At 37.1% G+C, this 23,131-nt stretch overlaps 1 protein-coding gene across 1 annotated transcript; it reads right to left on the bottom strand.

The window, feature by feature from the left end:
- Positions 1-8,165: 8,165 nt before the first annotated feature.
- Positions 8,166-21,861, bottom strand: LOC128656868 (uncharacterized). Its single transcript, XM_053711033.1, is given in 6 exon segments — positions 8,166-8,194; positions 8,300-8,329; positions 8,366-9,356; positions 18,761-19,837; positions 19,839-20,607; positions 20,792-21,861. Coding segments are annotated over 6 exon segments (3,966 nt in total).
- Between the last annotated feature and the right edge of the window lie 1,270 nt (positions 21,862-23,131).

The raw sequence follows: 23,131 nt of genomic DNA, 5'->3' as shown, positions 1-23,131 counted from the left end.
TATTTTATTAGGGGGCTTAGAGTAGGTGTAATTAGTTTAAAATTGTTGTAATATTTTTCCAATGTTTGTAAATATTTTTTTATTTTTTGTAACTTAGTTCTTTTTTATTTTTTGTACTTTAGTTAGTTTATTTAATTGTATTTATTTGTAGGTATTGTATTTAATTAATTTATTGATAGTGTAGCGTTAGGTTTAATTGTAACTTAGGTTAGGATTTATTTTACAGGTAATTTTGTAATTATTTTAACTAAGTAGCCATTAAATAGCTATTAACTATTTAATAGCTATTGTACCTGGTTAAAATAATTACAAATTTGCCTGTAAAATAAATATTAATCCTAAAATAGCTACAATATAATTATTATTTATATTGTAGCTATATTAGGGTTTATTTTACAGGTAAGTATTTAGCTTTAAATAGGAATAATTTATTTAATAAGAGTTAATTTTTTTCGTTAGATTTAAATTATATTTAACTTAGGGGGGTGTTAGTGTTAGGGTTAGACTTAGCTTTAGGGGTTAATACATTTATTATAGTAGCGGTGAGGTCCGGTCGGCAGATTAGGGGTTAATAATTGTAGGTAGGTGGCGGCGACGTTGGGGGTGGCAGATTAGGGGTTAATAAATATAATATAGGGGTCGGCGGTGTTAGGGGCAGCAGATTAGGGGTACATAGGTATAATGTAGGTTGCCGCGGTGTACGGAGCGGCAGATTAGGGGTTAATAATAATATGCAGGGGTAAGCGATAGCGGGGGCAGCAGATTAGGGGTTAATAAGTGTAAGGTTAGGGGTGTTTAGACTCGGGGTACATGTTAGGGTGTTAGGTGCAGACTTAGGAAGTGTTTCCTCATAAGAAACAATGGGGCTGCGTTAGGAGCTGAACGCTGCTTTTTTGCAGGTGTTAGGTTTTTTTTCAGCTCAAAATGCCCCATTGTTTTCTATGGGGGAATCGTGCACGAGCACGTTTTTGAAGCTGGCCGCGTCCGTAAGCACCGCTGGTATTTAGAGATGCAGTGGCGGTAAATTATGCTCTACGCTCCCTTTTTGGAGCCTAACGCAGCCATTCTGTGAACTCTAAATACCAGCGGTATTTAAAAGGTGCAGGGAAAAAAAAGCATGCGTTAGCTATGCGGGTCGTTACCGACAAAACTCTAAATCTAGGCGCATGTGTGCATTTTATATTGTGCAGTGAACTGGCTACTAATGGGTTAATGGTTTGATTTCAAGCACTTAAAATGAAGGTTTATGATTGGTTAACAGCAGCCTATCATTAAACAGATGTCCCTTTAAATATTTCACACGCTTGCATTACACTAGCTACGACTACGGAACCAGGCCGAAACATGTCAGCCTATGCTTTCGTTTGTTAATCTTTTATGTGCTTCGGTACTTCTATGTGCTTTTACCATATGTGGATTCAAATAAAGACTTTTGCTTTTATAGAAACTTCACCTTGGATCAAAATTTCTTTTTATATAAATATATATATATATATATATATATTTTATATATATATATATACTCTATCCCTCTGTTTATCCTTGTACCCATTGCCTAACCTACTGCAGATATATTCACAGCAAAAACACAAAAAGGAGACAGAGGCGCCACATGTGTAGAACAATCTTACACCAAGGAATCAAGTGATGGGAAGATACAGGGTACTCACAAGTGGAATGGCACTCTCTTGTGCCAGTAGAGGCAGGCTGGTATTAAACAGCAAACCAGCTGGCTGATTCAAGGCAATTCTTCTCACGACCAAATGCCATCCAAAGAGCTGGGTCACTGGAATTGGAGCAGGCTGTGGAAGAGTGTGGAAGGGAGGGCTGTCTGGCCCCTTGGTAGCTGAAAAGGAGTATCTAACACACCGTCTGCCAGGCTTATGTACTTAAAAATATATATTTATTAAAAGGTATATAAAAATACCAAAGGTATAAAACAAAAACTCCTGTCATTTCCTCAGGCTTGTATACTAAAGTCTCACATATAATATGTGAGACTTTAGTATACAATGAAACAAAAGAGTTCTGGATGCTCCTTAGGATATGAAACATAGAAACTTTTATTTGATAATTAAAAATAGCAACATGGATGAACAAGGAGGTAGACAGATAGCAGGCGCAGCACCAGAGCTTACGCGTTTCGGCTATGGAGCCGTAGTCATAGCATGCAGGTGCTGTGCCTGACAGTTGATTTTAAAATTTGTGCTAAATTTTCATTGGTTAAAAAATCAAGAACTCGCCTGCTGGGTTTGGTCTACATTGTAATCACACTGGGGGCAGAGAAGAAGGAACAATGTGATCACTGGGTTACTATGTTGCAAATACATGAATAGATAAACAAGACATGTCATAACTAAGAGTATCCTGCACAGGCAACTCAGAAAAAATTAAGATGCAATATACTGAATAGAAAAAGCCATACATACCTAACATTAATAATGTTATATTGTATAAATATAGATGGAATAGTTACAGTTAAGTTGTGCCTGAATAAAGTGAGTTAGCTAGTCTAATGTACGTGAAGAGTGTTAGAAATAAAGGTAATGTATCGTATAAAGTATATTAAGATGCCACAAGTTATTCCCAATAGTTAATTAGGTCAAACTTGGAATTAAGACCCTTAGGTATTCTGGTGTCAAGTTTGAACATCCAGAACACCTCTTGTTTAGCCAGAATTTGATTGAGATTGCCACCCCTGCTGGGTAATACAACTTTCTCTATAATACACCATCTGAAAGTACTCAGGTTGTTACCATGTTTGCCATGAAAGTGTTGGACCAGAGGCCAAGTTTGCTCCCTCTTACGCCAACCTGTATTTGGGTTGGTGGGAGCTGTGCTGCATCTTTGGAGATGAGAACCCCTTCAAAAAGAACATCAAACTATATAGGAGGTACATTGATGACCTCCTATTGGTTTGGTCAGGGGACTTATCGGATGTTCCCCTTTTTCTCAATTTTCTCAATTCCAATGAGTTGAATTTGAGATTCACCTTTGAACTGCATTGTACTCATATTAACTATCTTGATTTGACCTTAATAGGTATACAAGGGAGTGGTGTATCAACATGCGTCTTAATTCCAAGTTTGACCTAATTAACTATTGGGAATAACTTGTGGCATCTTAATATACTTTATACGATATATTACCTTTATTTCTAACACTCTTCACTTACATTAGACTAGCTAACTCACTTTATTCAGGCATAATAACTTAACTGTAACTATTCCATCTATATTTATACAATATAACATTATTAATGTTAGGTATGTATGCCTTTTTCTATTCAGTATATTGCATCTTAATTTTTTTCTGAGTTGCCTGTGCAGGATACTCTTAGTTAGGACATAATGTACATTTTTTACAGCTCCATTGCCTATTGTTCTCTGTTAACGCTTTGGTATCACTTTGCATTATATATCCATGTTCACTCGCTATGGGTTTTTTGTGATCCCTACTTTAGCAAGTCTATACCATTATTATTATTATTATACAATGTATTAGTCCTGAGCCTTTTCAACATCACAATGTCTTGTTTATCTATTCATGTATTTGCAAGATAGTAACCCAGTGATCACATTGTTCCTTCTTCTCTGCCCCCAGTGTGATTACAATGTAGACCAAACCCAGCAAGCGGGTTCTTGATTTTTAAACCAATGAAAATTTAGCACAAGTTTTAAAATCAACTGTCAGGTACAGCCCCTGCATGCTATGACTACGGCTCCATAGCCGAAACGCGTAAGCCCTGGTGCTGCGCCTGCTAACTGTCTACCCCCTTGTTCATCCATGCTGCTATTTTTAATTATCAAATAAAATGTTCTATGTTTTATATCCTAAGGAGCATCCAGAACTCTTTTGTTTCATGTACCTGCTTCCAGATCTCAGGATCTCTCCCTTCCAGAGCTCCGTTGCACCCACTCCTGTGATTGCCTAAACCCCGCCCACCGCTGCTGAGTATTGGATCACTCCTCGCTACAGACCGGACATACGATCATGAAGGAGGACCTTGACCGAGACGCTGTTACCTCGGATCAGCGTACACACCGGCACTCGAGGATAATCATCAGCCAGCGAAGCACGAGTATCAGCCTCACACAAAAGAAGTTGAAGGACACCTGTCACTAAAAGCCGGTAATCGACCGGGAACAGGTGAGGAGCTGAACACACGCCAGTGTTCCGTTTGCCTTTCGTGAGTATCCATGCACATACAGTGATTCTGCATTACTGTTTTCACAGAGATATTGTTGCTTTCTTATGCTGGCTGTTTCTTAAAGGGGCATCTTCTGGCATCACACAGGACACATATAGAGTGTTATTACCACTATCTTTACTATTGACTTTTGTGTTGGACTATCACTCACGCCTCCTATACTTCTTTGTGACTGTTGAGACTTTAGTATACAAGCCTGAGAAAACGGGGTTTTCCCCGAGAAATGTGTCACATTTATATTTGTTTATCTCACTGTGGAGATTTCATATACACCCAGCTGGAGTTTTTGTTTTATGCCTTTGGTATTTTTATATACCTTTTAATAAATATATATTTTTAAGTACATAAGCCTGGCAGACGGTGTGTTAGATACTCCTTTTCAGCAACCAAGGGGCCAGACCGCCCTCCCTTCCACACTCTTCCACACCCTGCTCCAATTCCAGTGACCCAGCTCTTTGGATGGCATTTTGTCGTGAGAAGAATTGCCTTGAATCAGCCAGCTGGTTTGCTGTTTATAATACCAGCCTGCCTCTACTGGCACAAGAGAGTGCCATTCCACTTGTGAGTACCCTGTATCTTCCCATCACTTGATTCCTTGGTGTAAGATTGTTCTACACATGTGGCACCTCTGTCTCCTTTTTGTGTTTTTGCTGCAGAGTTCCATCATCATATATGGTAAAGTCAGAGTGCTGCCTACAACATCTTCTGTATTCTGAAGATCCCTACTGGACATTAGAATTGTATCTAAAAGACTGAATATTTTATTCTGTTTTTACGGAATTTTATCTCTTGTATCATCTACAAATTCACTTAGTTTTATATTGTGTATATATAAATACAAATATATTAGTCATAGTTGGATTATTAAATATTCGGTCTATTATTAAAATTATATAGCGCCTCCTATAGGAGTTGGTAGTATAGAGGTACTTGGGATATACGAGTTTATACTACCTGTCTCCAGTTTGCTAGATATATTCACATATTATGTTACAAGAAATTACAAAAAACAGAGAGATATCATTAGGACACTGGCAATCCTTTCAAAACCTGTATCAATTTACTATTGACAGAAACAATCAGTTAGATTGCACGTGGAATGGCAGGTCTCCCGTATTACAAGTCACGGCGGTTTAGCTATACCGCAAGAGTTTTAACCTGTAACGCAACGATCCAGTTGTTATGGATTTTGCGAAACAAAAAAGTAACTAAAATGTTTCAAAGTACACTAACTCCCATAAACTAACTATTAACCCCTAAAGTGCCACCCTCCCGAATCGCAAATACTATATTAAACATATTAACCCCTAAACCGCCGCCCACCCACATCGAAAACATTAAATAAATCTAGTAACCCCTAAACTGCCGGCCCCCCACATCGCCAACACTATATTAAAACTATTAACCCCTAAACTGCCATTCCCACACATCACTACTAATAAACTAAACCTATTAACCCCTAAACCACTGGCCCCCCACATCACAACACACTAAATTAAACTATTAACCCCTAAACCTAACACCCCTTAACTTTAAATTTACAATATAACTATCTTTAAATAAATGAAAACATACCTGTAAAATAAAAAATAAAAATGAAGTTTAACCCCTTAACGACCAATGACGTGCAGGGTACGTCCTCAAAAAAAATACAGTTAATGACCGAGGACTGGAAAGAAGGGAAAGCGATCCTGCTTGCCTCCAGCCTCTTTCTGGGTATTGCAGTTATGCCTTAATATTGAGGCATCCCTGCAATAACCTTCCTTGGCCATCCAATGCACAGAGAGCCACGCTATGGCCGGTATCGTTGGTCGATGGGAGCTGTTCTGGGAGGTGGGTCGCGGCCATCGATGCATCTGATGATGCAAGAACAGGGAGGGATCATGGGCGGGATTACTGGGGGCTCGCACGGGGGTAGCCACGTGCACGGGCGGGAACGGGTGGGAACGGACACACTACAGCAAATTTGTTATAGAAAAGTGGGCTAGAGTGGGGTAATAATTTAATTAAAAAAATGATCTAAGGGATCTAGGAGGGGGTGGGGGATTGGTCTTTGGGGGTAGAAGCTACACTGCAGAAGCAAAAGATTAAACATAAAAAAAAGGATATTTTGGTAAACTGGGTACTGGCAGACAGCTGCCAGTACCCAAGATGGTGCACAATAAGGGAGAGGGGGAGGGTTAGAGAGTTGTTTGGGGGGGGGATCAGGGAGGTTGGGGGATAAGGGGGGATCCTACACAGCAGCTATATGCAAATATGCTAAAAAAAATAAGATATCTTTTATTTTAGTACTGGCAGACTTTTTGTCAGTACTTAAGATGGAGTGGACAATTGTGGGGTGGGGGAGGGAAGAGAGCTGTTTAGGAGGGATCAGGGGGTAGGATGTGTCAGGTGGGAGGTTGTTCTCTACACTAAAGCTAAAATTAACCCTGCAAGCTCCCTACAAGCTACATAATTAACCCCTTCACTGCTGGGCATAATACAGGTGTGATACGCAGCAGTATTTAGCGGCCTTCTAATTAACAAAAAGCAACACCAAAGCCATATATGTCTGCTATTTCTGAACAAAGGCGATCCCAGAGAAGCATTTACAACCATTTATGCCATAATTGCACAAACTGTTTGTAAATAATTTCAGTGAGAACCCTAAAGTTTGTGAAAAAGTTTGTAAAAAAGTGAAAGTTTTCATTTATTTTATAGCATTTGGCGGTGAAATGTTGGCATGAAATATACCAAAAAGGGCCTAGATCAATACTTTGGGTTGTCTACTACACTACACTAAGTCTAAAATTAACCCTACAAGCTCCCTAATTAACCCCTTCACTGCTGGGCATAATACACGTGTGGTGCCCAGCTGCATTTAGCTGCCTTCTAATTATCAAAAAGCAACGCCAAAGCCATATATGTCTGCTATTTCTGAACAAAGGGGATCCCAGAGAAGCATTTACAACCATTTATGCCATAATTGCACAAGCTGTTTGTAAATAATTTCAGTGAGAACCCTAAAGTTTGTGAAAAAGTTTGTAAAAAAGTGAACGTTTTCTTTTATTTTATAGCATTTGGCAGTGAAATGTTGGCATGAAATATACCAAAATGGACCTAGATCAATACTTTGGGTTGTCTACTACACTACACTAAGGCTAAAATTAACCCTACAAGCTCCCTAATTAACCCCTTTACTGCTGGACATAATACACGTGTGGTGCGCAGCTGCATTTAGCGGCCTTCTAATTACCAAAAAACAATGCCAAAGCCATATATGTCTGCTATTTCTTAACAAAGGGGATCCTAGATAAACATTTACAACCATGTAAGCCATAATTTCACAAGTTGTTTGTAAATAATTTCAGTGAGAAACCTAAAGTTTGTGAAAAAAAATTGTGAAGAAGTGAACATTTTTTTTTTATTTGATCTCATTTGGCAGTGAAATGGTGGCATGAAATATACCAAAATGTGCCTAGATCAATACTTTGGGATGTCTTCTAAAAAAATATATACATGTCAAGGGATATTCAGGGATTCCTGAAAGATATCAGTGTTCCAATGTAACTAGCGCTAATTTTGAAAAAAAGTGGTTTGGAAATAGGAAAGTGCTACTTGTATTTATTGCCCTATAACTTGGAAAAAAAGCAAAGAACGTGTAAACATTGGGTATTTCTAAACTCAGGACAAAATTTAAAAACTATTTAGCATGGGTATTGTTTGGTTATTGTAGATGTGTAACAGATTTTGGGGGTCAAAGTTAGAAAAAGTGTGTTTTTTTCAATTTCTTCCTCATATTTTATAATTTTTTTATAGTAAATTATAAGATACTAGTGTTAAAGCCCGTGTACACGGGCCAAAATGTGTATTGAATTTTTATGTTTTTATTCAAAAAAATAACATATAAGATATAAACATTAACGTAGACATAAAGTCATATTTTTATTTATAGTAAATTAAAATAAAATAAAGTTTAAAATGTACATGAAGAATATTGTTGCTCTAAATAACACAAAATTACTTGTAACTAAATATAAAGACACAACTTATTTATTTATTTAAAGTATATTTCTTTAAAAACAATGTTTTTTGTAAAAAATGTATCACTGTTTGGTAATATCTTTCCTTGCTTTGAACCTTGAAGTATCTAAATTTTGACATCAGATGATGTACGAACTCGAGACATTGCAACATAAAGTTGTCCATGACTGAATACTGGTTCTGGAAGGAATATTCCAACTTTGTCTAACGTTTGACCTTGTGATTTGTTGATGGTCATTGCAAAGGCAAGTTTGATTGGAAACTGTCTCCTTCGTAAAATGAATGGTAGTTCAGTGTTGGCAGGGGCTAAATCTATTCTTGGAATAAACACCATCTGGTTTTGAGCTGTTCCTGTGAGGACCTCTGCAATTATTAGATTGGGCTTAAGATCTTTAACTATCAATCTTGTTCCATTGCACCCTCTTTTTGTGTTCAGATTTCTGAGCAACATAATAATACTTCCCAATTTTATTTTTAAGTTATGAAGAGGCATTCCTGATGGAGCTAATTCGTTTAGAAACTCTATGGGATAGTTTTGAGCATCTTCATCTGTCTGATCGTCAATTGAATCTGAACTTAGATATATTTTTTCATCACCATCGAGTATATTTAATACATGTTCATTGATTTGATCAACATGACAATTTTTTGTACACAAAATGGCCTTTTTTGAAAAACTGTGAAGATCAGATGGAAGAAGTCTTTTTCCAAAAATTTCAGATATGATACAATCGTGGCATATTAATTTGGAAGGGATCTCAACTAAATCCTCAGGAAGGCCCTCTGAATTATTTAATGAACCCTGTCCTAATTGTAGTAGCCAATTGCTAAATTCTGGATCCACCGAATGCACATTATTCTGCAATTTTAAAATTTTGAATTTATCCCAGTGATCATAGAACTTTATAGTAGCTTCCACAATAGCAGTTCTATTGCAATAAGGAAGAACTGGGAGTGTTTGTCGGAAGTCCCCACCAAGGAGTATAACTTTTCCACCAAAGGGCTTGTTGATCTGCATAATTTCCTGAAGGAGCTTATTTACACATTTTAGAGCTATACCGGGTGTCATTGAGGCCTCATCCCAAATAAGCAATTGAGCATTACGTATGAACTCATTGGGAACCTGTGGAAGACAGATAGAAGAGGCGCCTCATGGGACAAGTATCGTCTGGATCAACAGATGGATGATAAGCAGACAGGCAATACCCCCCACAGAGTGTTACTCACAAGAGAGGCGGTACAAACGTGTACCCAGACAAGCAGGACGGAACCAAAAGTCGCCCGTCAGACAAGCGTAGGCTCAATAGGCTGGAGGCAGACGTCACTCAGCAGACAGCGTCAGAGTGGACCCAACAGAGGAGCCAATGGGATCGATGAAATATCGGCAATACGGACCTCCAAGGAGATCGTCAGGAACAGAACAAAGTAGCGCCAGCGGCAATAGAAATAGATAACAGGCAGGTGTGTAATACTCAAGGATATATTTATTGAGTATATACAGATAAAAACATGCGTCCAGCAATGCGTTTCTCAACATATAGTCGTTTCATCAGGCTGATACTAATACACGGGTTTACCTGCTCTATTTAAAACACACCTGAGCCAATCACAGAGCTCCAGCTGCTAACACACCTCCATGGTAGACAAGCAATGTGATACAATGTTACTCATGATGGGAGGTGTCCAAGGAGCCAGAGCTATGGATGGACTAAAAAAAGAATAATGACATGCTAACAGATTAAAAAATGTCTACAAATGTCTAAAATCGACACATTGTTGTATTCAGAATAACAATAGTTAATCTAACAGTTGATAAATAAATCACATACATAAAACACATATAATAGGATATTCCTAAAACTAAGTGAGGCATAGTAAAAAAATAAAAAATAAAAAAAATAATAGATAGTTAAAAACATTTAAAAAATCAATTAATATTAATATTAGTGATACCATGGTATAAATAATTGAAACAAAATATCAATACGCCATGATGTCAGAATATTACTAGACAGCCACTATTAAGGCAAGAATGTTAAGTAACCTGAATGTCATTATTGAATTAGAATATCAAGAATAGGGTACCATTCAACATATCAATAATCCTATCCTCAAAGATAATTAAAAGGCTAGATGATATGTTGTAAAAACAAGGGGGTAGTCAATAGGTCTAGAGGAGCAACGATTTCATAACAAAATTGTAAGAATCGAATGGGAGGGGGAGGGACTAGTATGACCATTGAAAATGGGAGGGGCATGCAGAGTGACATACATGGCCATAAGAGTGGTCTCGGGATCCTAATAACTAACTATCTTTTCATAACAAGATTGTAAGGAACGAATAGAAGGGGAAGAGACTTGTACGACCATCGAAAATGGGAGGGGCATGCAGATTGACATAAATGGCCATATAAGTGGTCTCGGGATCCTAATAACTACCTACTAATAAAAATGTGTGATGATTATAGGCGATACAAGAGAGTAAAAGGATGGTGCTGGGTCAGATTTGCTAAAAGTCGTAAATCATACTTGAGTATTGGGATGATAGTCAAGTCATTATGGATTAGAAGTTCTAAATGGAATCAGAACAAAATTGCTCTAGTAATTGGACCACGGTTAGTGAAAGGCTGCTAGGTCAATACACAAATTGAGCCCATCTGGATGCATGCATTTCAAAACATGGATCCAATATGTTTCTCTTTGTCTTAATCTAAAATACCTATTATATATATAGGATTTAGGTACATGTTCTATAGGAGTCACAGAGAAGCAATTAGTATCACCATTATGCATAGTATTACAGTGTCTAGAGACACTATGGTTCTTATAATTCTTCCTCATATTACATTTATGTTCAGACCACCTTGTGCTGAAACGCCTACAGGTTCGTCCCACATATTGAATGCCACACAAACAGGTAAGTAGATAAACAACATAGGTTGATGCACAAGAAACGTGACCAATGATAGAATATGATCTATTAGTAATATTAGATCGAAAGGTTTTTTGTTTGGTTTCAATCAAATGACACATCTTACATCTACTGACTCTACACCTAAATGAGCCAAAAGGTGGTACATTAGGCTTGGGTGTTGTAGGAACCGGTTGTCTCTTATGTTTAACTATCTTACTGGGTGCTAGCAGAGTCTTTAATGTGGGAGCTCTCCTGTAGACAACCTTTGGTTTGGTACCTATCAACTTACCCAAAATAGGATCCTTAGTCATGATGTCCCAATGTTTGACCAGAACACTTCTAATCAGTTCATGGTTGGAATTATATTGCATTATAAAGAGAGGATTTTCGTTTATATTGTTAGTTTTTTGTCCCGAGTATTTAGTTGGATTGGTGAAATACCTATTCCTATCGTCTAATCTGGCCCTTCTGTAACCTTTTTCAATGATACTAGGTGGATAGTTCTTTTCCAAAAAACGTTCCTTCAAGGTGTGACTTTGAAAATCATAATCGAATAACATGCTGCAGTTACGGCGAATACGTTTGAACTGACCATATGGTACATTTTGCTTCCAGGCATGAAAGTGACAGCTTTTGAAATCCAAATAGCTGTTACAATCAACCGTCTTAAAATAGGTTGTTCTGGTCACCCTACCTTCATTAAAACTTAAGTTAAGGTCCAAATATATATAATTGATTTATTATTTATTCAACTAGTGAAAGTCAGGCCTCTATCGTTAGAATTCAGATGTTCTACAAAAGAGGTGGCTGATAACTCATCACCCCTCCAGATGAATATCAGATCGTCAATGTATCTGCCATAGAATACCAGGTTCGCCCCAAAGTGTGAGTCGTATATAAATTTATTTTCAAAATGACCCATAAACAAATTCGCATAACTAGGGGCGAACCTGGTACCCATGGCAGTACCTTTGGTTTGGAGAAAAAAATCATCCTGGAACACAAAGTAGTTGTGCTCCAGGATGAAAGAAATTAACTGTAGCAAGAACTCTTTTTGATTAGTAGATAGATAGAAATCTTGGTCTAGAAATTCAGACACTGCCTCCAAACCAACCTCCAAAGTGTGCAATGTTCGAATAAAGCGCCTGAACATCACAGGTGATCCATAGCATGTCATGTTATATTGCTCTAATTTCTTCAGAAGATCTGTGGAATATCGAATATAGGATTCGAGACCCAGGACATATTTCTGCAGAAAGTGATCGACGTATGAGGATACGTTATCGGTTAGACTACCTATGGCAGATGGTAATAAAATGCCAAATTAGGCTCATCAGGCACCAGAAAATCCCTCTCTTTCTTAAGAAGTATACCTTCTTTCAGGGCAGATTCAACAATATCTTTAAGAAGAACTTTAAAACTCTTAGTGGGATCAGAGTCCAATTTCGTGTAATAGTTAACATCATACAAAATTTTCTTGGCCTCCGTTAGATAGTCACCTAGGTCTTGAAGAACGACCCCTCCGCCTTTATCGGCTTGTCTTATGACAATAGATTTGTTATTTTTAAGACTTTCCAAAGCTTTTTTCTCATTAGGAAAAAGAATGTTTTGTCCATGATTTTTTTTAGTTATTTTATCAAAATCATCACTGACAAGTTGCCTGAAAATTTCAATGTGGGCATTATTCTTCAACTGAGGCACAAAGTTGGATTTGTTTTTAAAATTGGTATGTATATACCCCTCACACAGTTGGTCAATGAAAGTATCAGGCTCAAAAACAGGAACCGTTTCTTGACTGAGTCTGGCCCCCATAGAGTCTGTCAAAATGGGCATCAATGTACTATTCTTAAGTGTCTTTTCAGCAAAGTATTTTTGCAATGACAGTTTTTGGGTAAACCGATTCAAGTCCACAAAAAGTGAAAACACATTGTGCTTGTTAGTGGGACTAAAGGAAAGGCCTTTGCCTAGTACCCGAATTTCATCGTTAGATAAAACATGTGACGATAGATTAAAGATACCCTTACTCAGGGTCTGTAATCTTGCCTTTTTGCGGGCTGTGCTCCGTCCTCTGCACCCTCGTTTCCGTGGGGTCTTTTCCCTTTTGAGGGTGCAGTGAGAGAAATCACCGGCTTTAGGTAACTGGCAATCGTCTTCTGCTTCCATGACGATTGTCTGTGACCTGACCCTAAAAAATGATTGGGAGAATCGGTATCAGAAGTAATGACATGATTGTCATTAAGATGGTGGGGACTCGAGTTCGTACCGAGGCCAAGATTGTGGCCAGGGTATGAATTCGCACCAGCATTAGTAGCCGGTCTAATTGGTGTGGTCTCATGGCTGCTCACAGTGGCCCTCCTATTATGTGAGGGGCCCTGATCTCTAAAAGAATTATCTCTCGGATGTCCATGGCCATAATTGGAAGATGTATGATGGTAAGCCAAGTTACCTTGGATCTGATGGTGATTTCTTGCAGCATGATTTGATGGTATTTCTATGTCATTTCTAGGATATGGAGAGCCATTGGAATACTGTTCAGGATTCACATTCCTACCTTCCTTATGGTTTCTATGATAAAATCTAAATCCATAATTAGGGCTGTTGTAATTGGATTGATGTCCTCTATTATATTCACCTTGATGTCTATAGACACTTCGATCAGAGCCGTTAGACGGATGATCTCTATCTCTATGCCAGTAGTCGTTACCATTATAAAAGTAGTGGTTTCGTCTATTGTCATTCGTCCACTGTTCATTAATGTTATTAGGGGACTGGCTACTATTCCAAGTAGTAATATTATGTTTGTTTTTATTTTTATTATTTTTATTTTTGTTTTTCGGATAATGTACCGTGGTCCACTCATTGCCAGGGCCATTAAAAGAATCTATTTCTTTAGAAGATTGTTCAACTAAAAATTTCTTGTGGGCAATCAGAATCTTCAAAAGTGTAATGGAACATAACGTTAATGCTTTGTCCCATTGCGAATTAACAGTAGGGTCATCTTTAAATGAGCAACTTTTGAAAATTCTAAGTCCACGAGGTATCTGTTCTTTATCAATATATTTTTGCAACATTTCTGCATCCAACCAGTGTCTACATTCGACATTAATTGCATCTTCTAATCTTGCAAAAAGTGCATGAATGGACAGATTCTCAACAGAGCAATCAGAATTAGTTGTGGTATTTGTGGATTCTGTGTGTGAAACAAGCAACAATCTCTTGTTGTTCCTTTCACTCACAGATAGCATAATGTTCGGTGATTAGAAGTACGTGAAAAAGCAAACTAGCAGGTCACGGGACTAAAGCAACCCGTATAACAAGTCGTGTGAGTGAATAGTCAGCACTCAGCGTGATACAACAATTAAACTAAATACAAGTGGTAAAAAATGAAAAAATAAAAAAAAATGAAGAAATAAAAACAGTGTTGCGACTGACAACTATACACCAACACTACTATCGAAAGTGCAACTAATTAGTGTCATTTTTAAAACACGTGGCAAATAAATCCTATAAGATCTAAATAAGATCAATGTGAACAACAATATAATCAAAATACAAACGTGTGTAAAATCCTAAATATATATAAAAAATTCTTGCCAAATACGTGAAATGTATCTATGACTGACAGGGAAGACAGACTTCGTCACATCCGGTGTACCCTTAAACAGCAAAAGACCAATCAGGCCGAAGCTAAAACAAACGTAGCCTAGAAAATAATAATAATCACAGTACTAAAATTGATATCCCTTCGGACCTAGATGTGATAAACAAGAAAGAAATATAGATAAATATCGTGATAAGCTGAATAATTTGAATAAACTCCCCTAAAATATAAAGTGATGTGAATGGAAACAAGTAACAATATACCTGTAAACAGTAAGGGTTAATGATTAGACATGATACAATAAAATATAAAAGTGATACAAAAAAATGGAAGACTGAGGCCACTAGATAGCAAATAATTGTATATAACGATTAGTCAGCAGTTCCTCAGTGTGATAACCAAATCAAATGCATCAAATACTTCAGCGGCCGTAGCCCAAAAATTAACAAGTAAGGATAGAGCAATGGAGTCTCTATGGAAGTGCGCAGATGATCACAGCGTATGGAATGATGGCGGATTCAACAGAATCAACAACGGACCAGGCAGCTCTCTTAAAAGTGAAGGAAGGACATCGGGAACCTGTGGAAGACAGATAGAAGAGGTGCCTCATGGGACAAGTATCGTCTGGATCAACAGATGGATGATAAGCAGACAGGCAATACCCCCCACAGAGTGTTACTCACAAGAGAGGCGGTACAAACATGTACCCAGACAAGCAGGATGGAACCAAAAGTCGCCCGTCAGACAAGGGTAGGCTCAATAGGCTGGAGGCAGATGTCACTCAGCAGACAGCGTCAGAGTGGACCCAACAGAGGAGCCAATGGGATCGATAAAATATCGGCAATACGGACCTCCAAGAGATCGTCAGGAACAGAACAAAGTAGCGCCAGCGGCAATAGAAATAGATAACAGGCAGGTGTGTAATACTCAAGGATATATTTATTGAGTATATACAGATAAAAAATATGCGTCCAGCAATGCGTTTCTCAACATATAGTCTTTATCAGCCACCTCTTTTGTAGAACATCTGAATTCTAACGATAGAGGCCTGACTTTCACTAGTTCAATAAATAATAAATCAATTGTAAATTTGGACCTTAACTTAAGTTTTAATGAAGGTAGGGTGACCAGTACAACCTATTTTAAGATGGTTGATTGTAACAGCTATTTGGATTTCAAAAGCTGTCACTTTCATGCCTGGAAGCAAAACGTACCATATGGTCAGTTCAAACGTATTCTCCGTAACTGCAGCACGTTATTCGATTATGATTTTCAAAGTCACACCTTGAAGGAACGTTTTTTGGAAAATAACTATCCACCTAGTATCATTGAAAAAGGTTACAGAAGGGCCAGATTAGATGATAGGAATAGGTATTTCACCAATCCAACTAAATACTCGGGACAAAAAACTAACAATATAAACGAAAATCCTCTCTTTATAATGCAATATAATTCCAACCATGAACTGATTAGAAGTGTTCTGGTCAAACATTGGGACATCCTGACTAAGGATCCTATTTTGGGTAAGTTGATAGGTACCAAACCAAAGGTTGTCTACAGGAGAGCTCCCACATTAAAGACTCTGCTAGCACCCAGTAAGATAGTTAAACATAAGAGACAACCGGTTCCTACAACACCCAAGCCTAATGTACCACCTTTTGGCTCATTTAGGTGTAGAGTCAGTAGATGTAAGATGTGTCATTTGATTGACACCAAACAAAAAACCTTTCGATCTAATATTACTAATAGATCATATTCTATCATTGGTCATGTTTCTTGTGCATCGACCTATGTTGTTTATCTACTTACCTGTTTGTGTGGCATTCAATATGTGGGGCGAACCTGTAGGCGTTTCAGCACAAGGTGGTCTGAACATAAACGTAATATGAGGAAGAATTATAAGAACCATAGTGTCTCTAGACACTGTAATACTATGCATAATGGTGATACTAATTGCTTCTCTGTGACTCCTATAGAACATGTACCTAAATCCTATATATATAATAGGTATTTTAGATTAAGACAAAGAGAAACATATTGGATCCATGTTTTGAAATGCATGCATCCAGATGGGCTCAATTTGTGTATTGACCTAGCAGCCTTTCACTAACCGTGGTCCAATTACTAGAGCAATTTTGTTCTGATTCCATTTAGAACTTCTAATCCATAATGATTTGACTATTATCCCAATACTAGAGTATGATTTACGACTTTTAGCAAATCTGACCCAGCAGCATCCTTTTACTCTCTTGTATCGCCTATAATCATCACACATTTTTTTTAGTAGGTAGTTATTAGGATCCCGAGACCACTTATATGGCCATTTATGTCACTCTGCATGCCCCTCCCATTTTTGATGGTCGTACAAGTCCCTTCCCCTTCTATTCGTTCCTTACAATCTTGTTATGAAAACATAGGTAGTTATTAGGATCCCGAGACCACTCTTATGGCCATGTATGTCACTCTGCATGCCCCTCCCATTTTTGATGGTCGTACTAGTCCCTCCCCCTCCCATTAGATTCTTACAATTTTGTTATGAAATCGTTGCTCCTCTAGGCCTATTGACTACCCCCTTGTTTTTACAACATATCATCTAGCCTTTTAATTATCTTTGAGGATAGGATTATTGATATGTTGAATGGTACCCTATTCTTGATATTCTAATTCAATACTGACATTCAGGTTACTTAACATTCTTGCCTTAATAGTGGCTGTCTAGTAATATTCTGACATCCTGGCGTATTGATATTTTGTTTCAATTATTTATACCATGGTATCACTAATATTAATCTTAATTGATTTTTTAAATGTTTTTAACTATTGATTATTTTTTTTTATTATTTTTTTTATTATTTTTTTACTATGCCTCACTTAGTTTTAGGAATATCCTATTATATGTGTTTTATGTATGTGATTTATTTATCAACTGTTAGATTAACTATTGTTATTCTGAATGCAACAATGTGTCGATTTTAGACATTTGTAGACATTTTTTAATCTGTTAGCATGTCATTATTCTGTTTTTAGTCCATCCATAGCTCTGGCTCCTTGGACACCTCCCATCATGAGTAACATCGTATCACATTGCTTGTCTACCATGGAGGTGTGTTAGCAGCTGGAGCTCTGTGATTGGCTCAGGTGTGTTTTAAATAGAGCAGGTAAACCCGTGTATTAGTATCAGCCTGATGAAACGACTATATGTTGAGAAACGCATTGCTGGACGCATGTTTTTATCTGTATATACTCAATAAATATATCCTTGAGTATTACACACCTGCCTGTTATCTATTTCTATTGCCGCTGGCGCTATTTTGTTCTGTTCCTGACGATCTCCTTGGAGGTCCGTATTGCCGATATTTCATCGATCCCATTGGCTCCTCTGTTGGGTCCACTCTGACGCTGTCTGCTGAGTGACGTCTGCCTCCAGCCTATTGAGCCTACGCTTGTCTGACGGGCGACTTTTGGTTCCGTCCTGCTTGTCTGGGTACACGTTTGTACCGCCTCTCTTGTTAGTAACACTCTGTGGGGTGTATTGCCTGTCTGCTTATCATCCATCTGTTGATCCAGACGATACTTGTCCCATGAGGCGCCTCTTCTATCTGTCTTCCACAGGTTCCAGATGTCCTTCCTTCACTTTTAAGAGAGCTGCCTGGTCCGTTGTTGATTCTGTTGAATCCGCCATCATTCCATACGCTGTGATCATCTGCGCACTTCCATCGAGACTCCATTGCTCTATTCTTATGTATGAACTCAGCATTTTTTGAAGTCATTCTCATATTTGATGTTGATGTGCCCAGTAATGGAATTGGAAGCTTAAACTGTGAATGGTAAGTTCTACCACCATCAAGGAGATTAGCAGCTATTCCTGTAGAGGCAACAGGAAGAACTCCATCTGTGCGTCCACGTAAAGTACTCAATAGTGTTTTATATAAATAAGTCTTGCCACTTCCACCAGGTCCATCAATAAAAAACATCTGTGTGGTAAATTTTCATTATCAATAGCAGACATTACATTGTCAAATGCAGCTTTTTGCTCGATGTTTAGTGCTTCTTGAAGTTGTGCTCCAACTTGGGCTTCCAACTGTGTAACATAGTTGAATTGCATGTCTGGAATGAAGTTTGATGGATTGGGTAGTCCAAAATCTACACAACGTTTACCATGTAATATGAGTACATTTAGAATATCTGTTAATGCAAAATGTTTGCAACTTTTGCAATCATCGATGTGGCCTTCATGATGTGAATAATCTTCATAAAGATCATGTTTGTATTTTTCAAAGAGTTGTGGGACATTAGGTGGGACAACAAAGATACAGAAATAAGCAAACAGTTCCCTCATTTGTTTAGGCATTTGTTGAGATGCTGATTCGTTAAGTGTAAGATCCCATGTAGCGTCGTCATCTAAAAGTGAAAGCTTTTGGGCAGCTTCTTTGAATGTGTGACAAACTTGTCCATTAACAGTGCGTAAGTCCTTAAAGGATATTGCTCCTTTTAAGTGCAAGAGCAGTAACCTCAAACAAAATCTCTCCAAATCCGATGAAATATTTACATTATACAATCGGCCAATTGTTGTATCTGCTCCTCTTTGTCTTGGATTCCAGTTACGGGTTTTTACATCAAATACATAATGTTGAGGAATGTCAGAGTAAAAAAATTCACGTGCAGCATGAGTATCAACATTCAACTTAAAGTATGCTGTCAAAGTGGTATCCCTGTCTTGTGCCTTTTCTGCAGCTAATTGTATGTTATCATTATGGAAATATACATCTTGTTCGCCTGGAAGATGAACTTGAAGTCTTATTATTGTATGTGTTTGATGGTGCATCAAAAAACCATACAACTTCCAAACAGCTTCAGGAGCACTGACATATCTTGTGTCCAAAAAATTTTGAATTTCATCATGCTGTAGTGTATAATGTTCCTTAATGGAAATATTTGCACAATCGTAACCTTTATATACATATTTCAAGAGATATTTAACACTTTTAACAGAAACACAACTCTCTACATTTATATGGCAGTTGTATTTCAAGCAGAAGTATGGGCTATATGGAACTACCCATGAGTTGTCAATTTTTTTCCCTTTGACAATTACTGTGGTCTAATTTTTTTTGTCTCCGATATCGAGGATATCCATCAACATTAATTAAAGTTTGTTCTTGAAATTTTTTAGGAAAATTCTTGCTGCAATTACCATCAACCATGCACAGAGAATTTAAATTATGTTCTCCACATGGACCGTGTATCATATGCTTTATTACAATAGCATGTAGTCTGGGATAAATATGTTCATCAGGAATTTCAGCTGATATAAAAGTGTCAATGGTTTCAGCATCATTTGGCTTGTCTTCGGCTTTCAATATTAAAAGGATATGAGCATGTGGTAATCCTCTTTTTTGAAACTCTATAACATGCACTTTTGCGCAAGGACTTCCAAGAACATGTTTGTTCAAGATATCATGCAAAAGAGAATTTAATTCGAGATTGAAAACTCTTACTACCAAATCTGGTCTGAACTCCACTGCTTGACCTTCTAATAGGTTATCAACTATCTCAGGCCATTTAGGGTTGCAGGTCATGTTGATGAAGTAATCCGGTTTTCCATATTTTCTAACAATGGCCATAGCATCATGGTAGTTTTGGGCCATATTTCGTGGACTTCCCTGAAAAGATGATGGCAAAATAACTGCTTTTCCAGGCATCAGGCCCTGTGCAGCAGCCTCACTTTGAATGTAATCCATTAATCCTGTATATTTTTCAATGCAAAGGTTAGATTGATTTTGACGGATATAGTTGAGTCTGTTGGCCTCAGTCTTGACGTAAGCATCAACAAAGTACAGCTGTGTCAACTTGCCAGCACTAAGGAAAGGATTAAATTGATCCCTAATTGAAATTCTGTAAGAGTAGTATTTCATTTTGACTAACTCTTATCCTTGGATTGGTGGTTACTCTTCTTTGTACATCACTAATTGATGTTGGTCTGTAGTTAAGAGCAATGTTGGAACCCCAACTTTGGTCCCCATATGGAAACAACAAAGGATACAGCAATGGTTCAAGATTAGGATCTAAGACACTTATTCTTTCTGTTTTTTTTGTTTGATCTGTAGATCGGCAATGAATAAGAAGGTCACGTTCAAGAGGAGGTTCACCATCAGAATTTTGGAAAATAACAGCCACCTCATTAACTCTTTGTACGTTATATCTTCGGCAATCTGATGTTCTGTCCTGCAGAATTACCATTGAAACTTTAGAAGTTTGAACTCCATTTAAAGATGCTTCATGGATGCATTCTTGCTCTACCTCATAGAGCATTTTACATGCTTTTGCGAAAGGGTTATACTGAGACATATATGAACTTAACTCCCTCAAAAGTTCAATGTGACATCCTGAATTTTCTTTTAGTGCCGCTCGTTGGTCCGCAGCTTCCTCAGGACTCAAAATGTAGAGTTGTGCAAATTTGCGTTGATCATCATTTTTTGGATGCAAAGCACCAGATCGGTGATAAATTTGTCCATTTATTCTAAAACAGTATGGGCCATATCCTGGAGGTGGTGCAATGTTTGCTCCCATTGATGCAAACGCCAATGCACTATTTATAGAATGGATATTTTGCATAAAATTCTTTGAATGTGTGTGATGTCCAGTCATTAGTTGTTGGATCAGTGGTGAAATTTGTATATGAGGTAATGTTATTTTGCCTTTATTGCAGCATTTATTAAAAAGCTTATCGCTTGGTTGTTCCTCTGGAAAATGCTTCGCCATGCAAAATTTGCAAAAAACATTAAGTTGACCACATGTGTGCATCTGGACATTGTCTTCATTAAATAGTGAATGGTTATAACTTGCGTTATATTGATTAGGGATAGTGATGTTAGTGCGATCTGTATTATTTTGTCTACGGGCAGCAGAACGTGATCTTTGCATGTCCAGTTGGAGAGCTTTTTCCTGAGCAGTCATATTGGCCCTACAAATCCATTTGTTTGCAGAATCCTTCTTACGTCGAGTTACCCTTTGTTGTTCAGTCATATGTGTCCGACGTATACGTTGAGTTTCTTTTCTTCTGCGTTTAACGTTTTCTGCATCTTCCTGTGTTAAAATTCTCTTAGGAGGCATTGTGTAGTTTTTAACTTTTTATGTACTTATGTTTTGCAGCCTGTTTGTCTAAAAAAAATTTTTTTGTCACTCGTAGTGTCTTTATAATTTTTTTTTTTTTTTAATATATTTTTTTTTTGTCTCTACCTTATTTTTGTGTGTATCACGGTGTATTTATTTGTTTGTGTATGCAGTTTCTTTATTTTCCATAGGCAGTCTTTTTATTTGTACTTTTTTTTTTTAGGCAATCTATTTATATGTTTAGGCAGTCTCTTTATTTGTTTTAGGCAGTCTCTTTATTTCCCTTTTTTTTTTAGGCACTCTCTTTATTTGTTATTTTTTTGTTATATAGGCAGTCTATTTTTTTAGATAGTCTTTATTTTGTATTAGGCAGTGTTAGGTACACTTTCTTTTTTTTTTTAGACAATCTTTATTTTGTTTAGCAAAGTCTTAGGCACTCTTTACTTTGTTTTAGACACTTTTTACTTTGTTTTTGGCAGTCTTATTTTTTTTTATGCAATCTTAGGCACTCTTTATTTTGTTGTAGACATTAGGCAGTCTTTGTCACTCTTTACTTTGTTTTAGACACTCTTTATTTTGTTTTATGCACTCTATTTTATTTTAGACACTTTTTTTTTATATGCAGTATATATGTTTTTTAAGCTTTATTAGTATTAGGCACTCTTTATTGCCTTTTTATGCTGTATATATGTTTTTTTTTTTTAAAGGTTTCTTATAATGCTGATTATGTAGTATTAGGCACTGTTTATTGCCTTTTTTAAGCAGTATATATGTTTTTTTTTAAAAGGTTTATTATAATGCTACTTATGTAGTATTAGGCACTCTTTATTGCCTTTTTTATGCTGTATATATGTGTTTTTAAAAAAAAGGTTTATTATAATGCTGCTTATGTAGTATTAGGCACTCTTTATTGCCTTTTTTATGCAGTATATATTAATTTTTATATACAAATTTTTCTTAAATTAGTTCTGCAGCTGTTTTTTTTTGGTGTTGTGTAGCACAATCTTGCTCTCTTTTATGAGCCTCTTAAAGGGAGCAGTTAAGCAGTATTTTTTTTTTATATTAAAAGCAAATAGTGAACCTTTCAGTTATACTGGCACTTTTTATGTGTGCTGTGTAGCGCACTCTTACGCTTTTGTATGAGCCTCTTCAAGGCAGCACTTTTTGTAGCGCACTGTTATGCTCTTTTATGAGCCTCTTAAAGTTATCAGTTATGCAATAATGTTTTTTTTTTTTATTAAAAGCAAATAGTGAACCTTTCAGTTCTACT

This window comes from Bombina bombina, chromosome 4, assembly GCF_027579735.1.
Source record: "Bombina bombina isolate aBomBom1 chromosome 4, aBomBom1.pri, whole genome shotgun sequence".
Classification (NCBI taxonomy): Eukaryota; Metazoa; Chordata; class Amphibia; order Anura; family Bombinatoridae; genus Bombina; species Bombina bombina.
The sequence above is the reverse complement of the archived record's forward strand: the minus strand, read 5'-3'. Positions and strand labels throughout refer to the sequence as shown.